The sequence below is a fragment of the Hirundo rustica genome, chromosome 14 (genome assembly GCF_015227805.2).
Source record: "Hirundo rustica isolate bHirRus1 chromosome 14, bHirRus1.pri.v3, whole genome shotgun sequence".
Lineage (NCBI taxonomy): Eukaryota > Metazoa > Chordata > Aves > Passeriformes > Hirundinidae > Hirundo > Hirundo rustica.
The window spans coordinates 3,603,238-3,614,975 of NC_053463.1; the positions used below are offsets into that span (position 1 = coordinate 3,603,238).

General features: G+C 56.3%; 2 protein-coding genes across 3 annotated transcripts; one reads left to right on the forward strand and one right to left on the reverse strand.

The window, feature by feature from the left end:
* Window positions 1-146: 146 nt before the first annotated feature.
* On the reverse strand, window positions 147-8,130 carry SIMC1 (SUMO interacting motifs containing 1). Of its 2 annotated transcripts, XM_040078056.1 has the most exons (10): window positions 8,043-8,130; window positions 5,888-6,604; window positions 5,483-5,700; window positions 4,815-4,884; window positions 4,271-4,416; window positions 3,673-3,828; window positions 3,088-3,216; window positions 2,025-2,181; window positions 1,862-1,946; window positions 147-550 (listed from the first exon to the last, which is right to left on the reverse strand). In XM_040078056.1, the coding sequence occupies exons 1-10, from the start codon at window positions 8,079-8,081 to the stop codon at window positions 330-332; spliced, it is 1,938 nt and encodes a 645-aa protein (XP_039933990.1). In that variant the 5' UTR covers window positions 8,082-8,130; the 3' UTR covers window positions 147-329. The 2 variants fall into 2 exon arrangements, with proteins under 2 accessions (XP_039933990.1, XP_039933991.1); XM_040078057.1 differs by lacking the exon at window positions 3,673-3,828.
* Window positions 8,131-8,212: 82 nt separating this feature from the next.
* THOC3 (THO complex subunit 3) lies at window positions 8,213-11,578 on the forward strand. Its single transcript, XM_040078298.1, has 6 exons — window positions 8,213-8,410; window positions 8,737-8,893; window positions 9,642-9,846; window positions 10,182-10,343; window positions 10,435-10,535; window positions 10,858-11,578. The coding sequence occupies exons 1-6, from the start codon at window positions 8,228-8,230 to the stop codon at window positions 11,019-11,021; spliced, it is 972 nt and encodes a 323-aa protein (XP_039934232.1). The 5' UTR covers window positions 8,213-8,227; the 3' UTR covers window positions 11,022-11,578.
* Window positions 11,579-11,738: the final 160 nt, after the last annotated feature.

Below are 11,738 nucleotides of genomic sequence, written 5' to 3' on the forward strand. Positions count from 1 at the left end.
TTACACAGGTGAATCTCAGATTGGGATTAAAGCGTGGCCTTGTGGTGTGACCTGACAGAGCTCTGGATTTCCTTTGGGCAGCACTGGCACCAAGACAAAAGAGTCTTAGAAAACATGAAAAAAAATTTATTTTTTAAAGTGTACAAAGTGCTTTGTAAATCTGCACAGCAAGTCAAACATGAATGGAAATGCAGAGACAATGTAAACCAAACACCTTTCAAATGAACTGTATAAACCAACCCCCATGATGCTGAGACTGCAGCATGAGATGAGGGGGTTTATATTGAGAACATGAAGTTTTGTCCCCCTTGCTTCAGTGGTTGTCTCCATCAGGCAGCAATGACAATGAGGAACAACTCCTGCAGCATGAACAATTTCTCCTGGATTTGTGGGGGAAAAGGCTGTCCCAGGGTCTCCTCCATTCTGTCGATGAAGTTGTTCATCTTCAGCTGAATGTCCAGCTGCCTGATGTCATCGCTGTCCTGGAGCCTGGGCTTGGCTTTCTGAGCGATCAGATCCATCCTGTCACTGACTGAAGTCCGCAGGTGCTCTGCAAGAGGAAATGCTGCTGGGGAGAGGCAACACCCCAAGGGCTGCCTGAGCTGCTGGGATGGAGCCCAGTGTGCCACAGGCAGTGCTGGAAATGGGGCTGATCCTCTTGTCATCCTCGATGGTTCTGCACAAGACTTTGGGAAGAAGGAACTGGCCCCTCCTGGAGCTCTTTCTGCATGTGGAAAGAGCTCAGGGAATGGGGAAAGGGCAAGGCTTGTATAATCCTTGTCTTCTGTGTGAATGGCAAAATAGGCAGCTGCAAAGGAGTCTCCAAGGAGCCCAACAACAGTGATTGTCTAGGGCTTCAGGGAGAGTGAGATTTGCATACATGATGGTGAATTCCTCTGCGTTCATTAATGGCAGCCTTAACCCTGGGCTAAACCACCTGTAGTTTGAAGAGACTTCTGGCAAAATACAGAGTTTTAGAGTGTTTTGTGCCACTCTCCTGGGGTCAGAATTGCTGCTGTTTCCGTGGCTGCTGTGGTGTGGTGCTCCCTGCACAGTTTACCAAGTGCTGGAAGTGTCCTGGCTTGCCCAAAGGAGGGCTTCAGAGATGGTGAGGGTCTAGAGGGGAAGCCACATGAGGAGTGGCTTAGGTCACTTGATGTGTTCAGCCTCAAGGAGGCAGATCAGACCCCACTGGGGTCCACATCTTCCTCAGGAGGAGCAGCTCCCATCTCTGCTCTGTAGGACAGTGACAGGACCTGAGGGAATGACTGGAGATGTGCCAAGGGGGATTTACATTGGCTTTAGGAAAAAGATCTTCCCCCACAGGGTGGTTGGGCACCTGAACAGGCTCCCCAGGGAACTGTCACTGTTCCAAGGCTGCCAGAGCTCCAAGGGCGTTTGGACAGCTCTCTCAGGCACAAGGTAAGGTGTCTGTGCAGGGCCAGGAGTGGAACTCAATGGTTCTTGTGTCTCTCTTCCAACTTGGGATATCCTATGCTCCCTCTGCCTTCTGCTTTTCTTCCTAAACCACCCTCTTCTTCCACCCACTGTGCAGCAACTTAGACAACGGTGGCTACAAAGCACCCTCTTGTGTACTTTCCAATGCTGGGAAGTGCTTCCTTCCTTTAGGAAGAAGGCTGTTTTGCAGGGGCTAAATTTGGCAAAGCAAGGTGGGTGCTCTGATTGATGCAACATCACTTCTTTGACTGCTGGGAATAGTTACTATCATGGATGGAGGCACACTGTCTTTCTGAGATTCACTGCCCATGAGTCCACGGGTGATGAGAGGAGGAAGAGGAATTTGGCTGTTCTACTGCAGCCTCTGGATGAGACTGTTAGGGCCAGAGCAAGCACTGCTTACCCAGTTTTACACTTTGGTAGCTCAGCAGCAGCAAACTAAAGTACTGCAGCATCTCATCCCACCTCTGCCATGTTGCTGTTTCATCCTAGGACAGGACAGAGTATTTGGTTGTTAGAAGTTTTCTCAGAGGAAAACAAGTCAAAGGAGAGGTTGGACTGGATACCTGGAATTGTGGCAGCACAGAGGAGTGGCTCAGGAAATACAGGATTTTGTCCAGAGACATGGACGAGGCTGTAGGCACATCACAACTGTGCTGGAATAACAGCTCCAGCAGTCTGCAGCACAGGAGCTGGCTCTCCATGGTGTTCAATAAAGCTTCCCTGGAACGCAAAAGGAATTTACTTTGGTTGAGACAGCACAGCCTGACCAGAGACAACTGTTGCAGCGTGCTTCTGCTGACCTAGTGCAGATGTGGGGTGACTGCAGGGGCTACCCAGCCATGCTGTGGAAGGAAGACCACCAGATGAAACCTTTGTTATGTGGCTTGGCCATGGCTGTGTTTTCATCCTCAGGTGTGACCTGCAGCAGCTGGAAGTGAGTACAGCCTCTAAAGCAAATGGAGCTGCTGCACTTCACCCTGCCTGGCAGCCTGTGTGGCAATGGCTCATTCCTGCTGACTTGCAGGGAGCGCAGCCAAGCAAGGGTGATGTAGGGTCGGGGTAAATGGATCTGTGTCTGTCCTGGGCAAAGGGACAGCTTGGTTAGACTCAGTTTGGCTTGGTTATACCTGGTGTGTGCACAGAGTTCTGCTGGAAGGGTGTGAAGGGCTGCTTGCTGGGCATTGAAAAGTGGGTTTGAAACACTTGGGGTCCTAGTGGTCTCTTGGTTACAGGAGAGCCCTTGTGCTTTGGCTTCAGATTTGCATTTCTTAAAGAAGCAAACAAAGAATGTCAAGGCAAAGCTGTAGGAACTGCATCATTTTTGTGACTATCTGGTTACCCATGGGAATCAGTGATTACTTTGCCAGTGCTTGGCTGTGCTGATGCACAGTGCTGCCTTTCAGACCCTCTTTGCAGTTTTAAGGTCACAACTTTAACAAGTGAGAGAATCGACTCTTTTCAGCAACACATCACCTGCTCAGCTGGCGATGTTGTATCTCCATAGGAGACACAGCCATGCTCTTGCTGGCTGGCCTGTCTTCCTATACCCTACAGAACATGGATGTAAATTGGGAACAACACCATTGTTCACACAGGCAAATGCTGCCTCCCACATGCTTGTCTCACCTTTGGCTCCTCAGGGGGATGTGCAGTATGAACAGGAACATGTCATCTGCAATCTTACGGGAGCTGCAGGTGGGAGATCTGTCCACTTCCACTGCCATGGACAACATCCGCTGGAGCAGGAGCATCGTCCTGGGTGAGAGGGACAGTCAGCACAGGGAGACTCTGCCCCTCAGATTGCCAAGCAAAGCCTTGGGGATGGCCCCTACTTCAGCCTCATGCAGGGAGGGACACGGGAATGCAGTGGGCCCTGTTTGGTGTCTCCTGGTGGCTTCTGAATCTGGTGCTTTTGCAAGCAAAGCTCATCCCAGGATTGACCCTCAGGAGCTCTCGGTGAGTTTCCTGCGTGTTGGAGCAGCATGGGGCTGCCTGAGCTGTGTGCACTACATGCAGAAGGATGACACTGAACCAGTTTCCTACCACGTGAGAGTCTTTTGCTCACCCAAGGCTTTAACCCAAAGAAGAATGAGCAAAGCTGGTCACAGGTACAGCCTGGCTTTCCTGAACTGACAGTGAGAGAGACTCTGGCTTCTGCCTGACTTAGGTCCATGATAATGCCAGCAGGGAATTTGGAATTCTGGAGCTTACTTTTGGGCAAAGAAAGCTGTCTGAGCCTGGTCTGTCTGAGTGCTGGCCAGCCTTGGTGAAGATGAGCTGTGTTCAGCCCTGGCTTCTTGCAGCTGCTCCTGGGGCTGGGAGAACCCGACTCCTGTAACTGCTGCCACCAACCACTTGACCACTTCCCTGGGACAGAAACAAGAATTTTATTGGGGATGTGCCTTGTTTTGCAGTGTTCTCACCTCTAGATCCACTTGGAACTTGAGGAAAGGCCCTGAGAATCTTCCACCCACTGGGACAGGTTAGGGAGTAGCTGTGTTGAGCAGCTTAACTGAGGAGCTCTCAATTAGTATACTCTTATAACTGCCCCCTTCTCAGTCCTGTCCTAGGCAATGCAAATCTGACCTCATTCCTGGGGAAAGCCCACTCTGTTGTGAATGGAAAGGCCGTGCATCATCTCGGGCGGTTTGCTTTTGTAAGTCTTTTCCTAGCCTTTATAGTTGGCCCTACACTTCCCTTTGTCTCCCAGGTCTGCTTCTTGGAAAGTCTGACTAGAATCTTGACAAGTGTTCCCTGAGCCCCTGCCTCTCAGTTTCTGGTTAGAGAACAAGGAGGAGGTGTCCCTTACTTGACATTGCTGAAGCAGAAGTCACATGAAAGCACTTCCCTGGCAATTGACTTCTGCAGCTGGTGTGACTTCAGGTTGTGCTGGAAGTCGTCCTCCAGGGTCTGTACCACGTACTGCAGGAAGAGGAGCCGGCCAGGGGGCTTCTCCTGGGAGCAGATGGAGAGCACATGAGTCTGGTGGGGCTATGTTTAGAAATACCAGGGAAGTTGGCTGTCTTGGAAGTGGACTGATGTACATACTGAGAAGTAGTTGTAGGAGGAGCTGCCTGGCTCAGGCAAGACCCTGTGGGGCACTGCTGGGCAGTGCTGTGACCCAGAGAGGGTTTTTTTTTGCTGTGCCTTCTTCAGTGGGACAACTTGCCCATAATTGTGCAGAGGGTTAAGGGAGCCCTGTGGATAAATGTGGGATTCCCAGCTGGCACTCGCTGTTGGACTGGCCAGCTCTGCAGCAGAGCACAGCCACAGGAAGCACTTAGGCAACGCTCCCCCTCAGGCAGCTGTGCTGGATGATCCCTGCCCCATGTGACACACACGGTGCCAAGTACCTCGTCCTCCATGATGAATTTCAGCAGTGTCCAGTCCCATCCCACCGTGGCGACGTTGGCTGGATGAAGCCTGCAAGGACAGCCGTGTCCATTTGTGCTGAACTGCCTGACCATCTGCTTGGAGCCATGGCAGCCCCTTAGCACTTCCCCAGCCCCTCCCACCTCACCTGCTCGGGTGCCTCCCCTGCCTTCTCCTCTCCATCTTTGCTCTTATCCCTTCTCCTCCCCATAACACATTAATTTTTTGGAAGGGCCTGACAGGGGCTATACTCCATGGAGAGGCCCAGGACTCTTAGGCTTGTGGTCTCATAAAACATTGTGCCTCTCTGGGAAGCCTGAAGGAACTGAGGGAGCTGCTGCTGGCACTGCTGCAGCCCAGGGAAGGCACTTCTGCTCTGTCACAGCAGTGAAGAATGAGACCTGTGCTTTAGGGCAGGGCAAAGACAATCTTTTGTCCCCAAGGGCTCCCTCGTGTCACAAGCTGTCCCCGACTCACCCTCAGAGAGCCTGGGGTGTGCCTGTGTTGGCAGGAGGATTATCCTGGTTTATAGGGGACATCACACCCTCTTCTGTGAGTGAGGACTACAGAGAATAATGCTATCCCAGGGAAGACCCCTGGGAGCTCCTAGCCAGTAGCCCCAGGGCCCTGGGACAAGGGGAACACATACACTTGGATCTTCATCAGCAGCATGTATATGTCATTTAGGATCTCCCCTTCATGGGTGTCTGACAGCAGCTCTTTGATCAGATAGCAGATGAGTTCTTTGGGGGGATAGTGCTGGCAGGTGACAAACTCGTTCAGGAAATCCAGGGTGCCCTCCAGGCTGTTCTCCTCCATGGTGGTGTGCACCATGCTCAGCTTCATGCTGGGGATGAGCCCAGGTTTCTGCCGTGTATAAGGCAAGACAATGAGTGAAAGCTCCCCCGACACAGAGGAACCCAGCTGTGATGTGGGATCCACTGTGAAGGGAACTGCAATAAACAGAGCCCCTGACTGCCTGGCAAAGGACAAGGGGAGCAGGGGCTGCCCCTCTCCATCCTCTACCACAGAGGCTGCTCCAAACCCTGTTTACCTGCTGTGTTTCCCTGTTGGGTGCTATGCCTTGGAGGAAGAGATGCTGGACTCCACTCCTGCTGAAATTGTGCAGTTTGTCCAGCCTGGCCCTTCTGTCAGCGTCAGGCCTGGCTGGGGTGGCTTGCTGGATTTGTTGGTATGGTGGGAACTCACTTGTTTCTGGCAAAGACCTTTGGGCCTTTCCTGGTGTTATAGGAATAGGGGCAGGGCTCAGCCTTGGGGGGAGGCTCCTCTCCTGGCAGGGCTGGGGAGGATCTTCCTCTGGGCCATCAGCTCTCCAGCTCCTGTTGCTCTCCAGGCTGGGGGGAGATGGGGATGGGCAGTCTGAGTCCGACTGTGAGTCCGAGTAGCTGTAAAAGGCAGTAGTGCTGTAATCCTGCTCCGAGCTCCAGCTGTGGCGCCTAGAGACAGGAGAAAGGCTCCTGCAGTTCTCCATGATTTCTGCTGTGATCACGGTGGAACTGAGCTTCACGCAAGTGCTGTGCGATGCTGGTGCAGGGTTCGGCTCTGCCACTGCCTGCATTTCTTCTTCTGCTGTGGGGCAGGGTTGGGGATGGGACATGCGTGCTGCTGGGGCAGCATTTCTGGGGCTTTGGGTATCTCCAAGGGTGGAGTGGAGAGGGCTGCACCCGTCCTCAGTCAGGTCGATGGTGTCGAGGCTGCTCAACAGGGTTGCGTCTGTATTTATGTCCTCACAGGTCAGGTCAATGGTCTCCTGGTGGGACAGAGCAGCAGGGTCAATGTCCTGTCCTGCCAGGAGCCTCTGCTATGGTGGCATTGTCCCCAGTCCAAGAGGGAAAAGGGTACTAGCCTAGAAAAACAGGGGCAAAGACCCTTCTGCCATGGGGGTCTGTGGCCCTGAGCCCTGCGATCAGCCTCCCCTGGCAGCACAGCTGAGCCTGAGCCCAAACCAGGCTCTTCTTGACACTCCCCTCAGGGCTCAGGTCCTCCTGCCTTGGCTCAGGGCAGACCTGGCTGCCTGCTCAGCCCCTTCCCACAACAGGGAAATGCCAGTGCTGCCGGCATGTCCAGGGAACGCAACAGAAGCAGAGGGAGCTCTCCTGTACCCAGGCACTGGCAGGAACAGCACAGGATCCATATACCCTGGCATCTCTTCTCAGTAGTACATGACTGCTCTACAGGACAGGAGTTGCAGGGAGCAAAGCTGCCTTTTCATCTGTGGCACCAATTGGAGCTACAGCAGCCTTGAGACTTTGGGGATCCCACCCAGGCCTCGCTGGGTGATGCAGGGTTAGAGGGGCAGCAGGAGAAGGCAGCTGTGCCTGGACCAGCAACAGACACTGCACTTCCCAAGCTTTCAATGTGCTCAGGAGGGGTCAGAGCCTGTTTGCCCCTGGGGAAAAAAAAAAATCTCCCCCAGCACCTCCAAGCAGGGAACGCGTTTAGCCGACAATTTAAATCCACTTTTCCCCCCCTGACTCAGACCTGCTGCCTTCCCCGAGGAGGTGGCAAAGCCCAGCGGGCTCTCGCTCGCAAGAGGAGCTGTGGAGAGCGGGAGCTGCGGGGCTCCAGCCTCCTCAGGACCCGGGACAGCGGTGCGGGGAGGGGGCCCGGCCGCTCACCCGTCCGTGCCCGAACCTCGCGCCCGGAACCGCCGCCCCGCGGCCTCACCGGCCCCGCATCCGCCGGCGGAGCGGGACAGCGCGGAGGAACGGCACAGGGGAGAGGGGCGGCAACCGCCCACCGCGTCCCGCGGCCAGACCCCGCCGGGGGCTGAGCCCTGCAGGGCCGGACCCTTCTCGGGGTGTAGCGAGGGCACCGCGACAGTCCATGGCGGTACCCGGCCTCTTTGCAAAGGTACGCGGCCAAGCGGGCTGGGACCCCTGCGGGGCGCACGCTTGTGGAACGGGGCTCTGCTGGCGGGAGGTGCCCGAGGGGACCCGAGCCCGGCTGGGAAGAGGGTGGGAGACCGCTGAGGATGCGGCTGGGGCGGGACGGCACCGGGGAACGCACGCCCGCTCCCCCACCCAGTGCCCCCGAGGCTGCTTTCCGTGCGCCGCTCCCATCCCCGCCCGCCATGGCAGCGCCGCCATCTTTGTGTGGGGCAGCGGCGCCGTGCCCGGCGGGAGCCACGGACCCGCGGCGGGGGCGGGCAGCGAGCGGCGGGAGCGGCAGGGCGAGCGGGCGCCTACCGAGTCCGAATCGCTGATCAGGACCACGTCGTCCTCCATCTCGGCGGCGGGCAGCGGCTCCGCTCCGCCGCTGCGGCCGCGCCGGGCGCGGCGGGGGGGGGGGGGGGGCGGCGGAAGTGGCGTCAGGCGCGGCGCCGGGGCGGGGCGCGCGCGGGGGTCGCGGTGCCGGTGGCGGCGGCCCCGCCATGGCGGTGTCCCCGTACGTGCAGGCCATGCAGGAGCTGTTCCGCGCCAACACGCGGAGCCGCGAGTTCCCGGCGCACGGCGCCAAGGTGCACTCGGTGGCCTGGAGCTGCTGCGGCCGCCGCCTCGCCTCCGGCTCCTTCGATAAGACCGCCAGCGTCTTCCTGCTCGAGAAGGACCGGCTGGTGAGATCCCCGGCATAGGGCGGGCGGGGGTGGTGCGGGCCGGTACCGGGAGCCCTTGAGCACGCCGGGTGCGGGTGCTTGGGCCGGTGTCCGGAACCGGGAGTGTGTACTCGGTGTGCACGGAACAGGAGCATCGCCAAGGGCAGCGCAGGCCGGGGAATGGAGCTGGTGCCTGGCGGGGCTTCTCTGTCCTGGCCGGCCGTGGGCGGGAGCGTGCCTGGGGTGGCGGCGGGGCTCCGGATCCACCCGTGCAGCGTGCTGGGACGTGGGGCAGGAGCGGGAGCAGAGCTAGGCACATCCTCACGATGTCTGCCCTCTCCCTCCAGGTGAAGGAGAACAACTACCGGGGCCACGGGGACAGCGTGGATCAGCTCTGCTGGCACCCCAGCAACCCCGACCTCTTTGTCACAGCGTCAGGGGACAAAACCATCCGCATCTGGGACGTCCGCACCACCAAGTGCATCGCCACTGTCAACACCAAAGGTGAGTTCCTGCCTTCCCCGGGCACCTTCCCAGGTGAGTCCCGGCAGGACCTCAGCTGTGTGGGACCCATCTGCAGTGGCAGGGAGCTCTGGACCTTTCCTGTGGTTATTTCTGGTTGGGACATCTTCGCTAGCTGCTTTATATTTGTGTTGCACTCATCATGTAAGATCTGATTTGCTGTGGGGCCAGGACTGGTAGAACTACTAAAATATGGTGCTGGCTGTTAAAATGTCTTTTGTGCTTGTCTCTGGGGTCAGTGGGCTGTGAGGCTGGAGACTGGGGAAAGGCATGTTTACAGAGAGCCATGGTGGAAATAAAAGTTTGTGTGGATTCAGGAAAACAATTTGAATTCATGTGATGCTTAACTCAAATACCATCTCTGTTCTTGGAAATGTCCAGTTTTGAGGGTTTGGGTCTGGGAATGGCATTGTAAAGTTGTGCAACAGCAACCTGCCATGTTCTTACCTTTATTCAAAAGTATTTATTTTTGGCTTCTGCTTTTTCTGGATCTCAGAGATGACAGGATTCAGAGGATCTTTGACTTGACCTCGTGTGGTGATTGCTGTGGTCCCATCTTGGCTGAAATGGGGTGTGGGATATTGTTTTCAGGCTGTGCTTCTCACAAGTTTGGTTTTGCTGGACAGCTACTGTGCAGGGTTTGTGTATTAAGACTGAAGAACTGTCAGTCTTTCCCATTTGGGAACGGTTTGGAGTAGAAGTGGGACCTGCTGCCTTTCTATCCCTCCAGGTGAGAACATCAACATCTGCTGGAGCCCTGATGGACAGACCATCGCCGTGGGGAACAAGGATGACGTGGTCACCTTCATTGATGCCAAGACACATCGCTCCAAAGCTGAGGAACAGTTCAAGTTTGAGGTGAACGAGATTTCCTGGAACAACGATAACAACATGTTCTTCCTCACCAATGGGAATGGCTGCATCAACATCCTCAGGCAGGTGCCCGTGGCTGCGGGTAGGCCGGGTGGCTGGGCTGGCTGCAGTCATTTGCAAGTGCCTTTGCTGCTTTTGGAAAACCCAAGCCCCACATTCCAGCAATCCCCTGCCCTCTGGTGGGAATGAGCTTGCCTGGAGCTGAGGTTGCCACAGCTGTGGCCTGGGCTCAGCTCCCCAAAATGGTCCCTGGTGCTTTGCCTCATTCACTGGACGCTCAGTGTCTCCTGCCTCGGCTGGGTTTGCTTCCAGTCCTGATGTGCCTCATTTCTGCCCTGCTCTAGGGAATCCCTGTGCTTCTCTCACTGATCCCTGCCCTCTCCCTTCACCTCCACAGCTACCCAGAGCTGAAACCCATCCAGTCTATCAACGCCCATCCTTCCAACTGCATCTGCATCAAGTTTGATCCCATGGGGAAATACTTTGCCACAGGCAGTGCTGATGCATTGGTCAGCCTCTGGGATGTGGATGAGCTGGTGTGTGTGAGGTGCTTCTCCAGGTAGGTAGAGCTGTCCCAAAATTGTTTTCACCCCTCTCTGGGGACTGTGGTGGCAGTGCCTCTCACTGTCTGCTCCCCTCGGCTGCTGCAGGCTCGACTGGCCCGTGCGGACGCTGAGCTTTAGCCACGATGGGAAGATGCTGGCCTCGGCATCCGAAGATCACTTCATTGACATTGCCGAGGTGGAGACAGGTAATGGTTTTATTTTGGGGAGAACAGCAAGGAGGGAATTGGATGGAGAAGTGCTGGTGGAGCTGAGAGGACACAGGGAGAATCCGACTGCTAAGGAAGAGCTTTCCTGTGCAGAGCAGAACGCCATGAGGGGGAGCCTCTGCCTCAGCAGTCTGTGGCAGATACGCCTGTCATGTCTGTACCTTGTCACTGGGGCGCTGGAGCAGCGTTTGTGCTGCCTCTCCCCTTCGCTGAGGGAAGCAGCAGGTGCTTGGCTCTGGGGAGGTGAGCAGCAGAGGGGGCTGGATGCTCTCCATGCTGACATGGCTCCTTTTCCATGCAGGAGAGAAGCTCTGGGAGGTGCAGTGTGAGTCCCCCACCTTCACAGTGGCCTGGCACCCGAAGAGGCCGCTGCTGGCTTTCGCCTGCGATGACAAAGATGGCAAATACGACAGCAGCCGGGAGGCCGGCACTGTCAAGCTTTTTGGGCTCCCCAACGACTCCTGACGAAGCTGCTGCACCCGGGGAGGCAACACCTGCCTGCTCTCGGGGGTGGGAGCTTAGGTGGGGCCAGGAGCTGGCTCATCTCCTTGCCAGCCTGGCAGGGCTGTGACCTCGGGCTCAGCTCGGTGTGTCTTGCTCTTGGGAGCTTTTATAAACAGGCAGCTGTGTGCTGGGGAGAATGGGGGGATGCTGGCAGGGCCCTTCCTCTGCCGCCTCCTCTCTGGGGCATGGGGGGCTTGTTCCAAAGGCAAGCAGCCAAAGAAAATCAGTCACTGAAGGTGGCTGCTGAGGAGCCTCCCATGGGAGGTGCTCTGCTTTGACCAGGCTCCTCAGCAGTGATATCTGACTGTCCCCTTGTCCCCAAAAGCCTGGTGGCAAGGGCAGCTCTGGGAGCACAGCCTGCCTCTCCCCCTCCCAGACATCCCAATGTCCCTTCCCTGCACTGGGGCAATGAGAGGAGGGTGGGGGCGGGGGTTCAACCGGTAGATGTTTTCCCAGCTGGGGCTTTTTTTTAATATTTGTGGCGTCTTTTTCTAATTTTGATAAATCTTCTTCCTTAACGAAGGTGCCTGTGGCTATTTGAAGGGGGGAAAAAGAGGGTGCTGAGGTGCTCTCCCTTCCCCTGCCTCCTTCCCTTGGCCGTAGCAAGGCCCTGGCAGAGGGGTCTGTGGAGGATTGTCCCTCTTGTCCCCGCTGCCTGTCCCCGCTCTCCGTGTCCCC

What these genes read in the sequence shown, in the direction of transcription:
- THOC3 (XM_040078298.1), top strand. Translation starts at nt 8,228, where the DNA reads ATGGCGGTGTCCCCGTACGTGCAGGCCATGCAGGAGCTGTTCCGCGCC. An exon ending in GGCTGCATCAACATCCTCAG is followed by an intron (nt 9,847 to 10,181) that starts GCAGGTGCCCGT and finishes TCACCTCCACAG; the next exon opens with CTACCCAGAGCTGAAACCCA. An exon ending in TGTGTGAGGTGCTTCTCCAG is followed by an intron (nt 10,344 to 10,434) that starts GTAGGTAGAGCT and finishes CGGCTGCTGCAG; the next exon opens with GCTCGACTGGCCCGTGCGGA.
- SIMC1 (XM_040078056.1), bottom strand. Translation starts at nt 8,081, where the DNA reads ATGGAGGACGACGTGGTCCTGATCAGCGATTCGGACTCG. An exon ending in AATTCATCATGGAGGACGAG is followed by an intron (nt 4,417 to 4,814) that starts GTACTTGGCACC and finishes ATCTGCTCCCAG; the next exon opens with GAGAAGCCCCCTGGCCGGCT. An exon ending in ACAGCTTTCTTTGCCCAAAA is followed by an intron (nt 3,217 to 3,672) that starts GTAAGCTCCAGA and finishes CCTCTCACCCAG; the next exon opens with GACGATGCTCCTGCTCCAGC.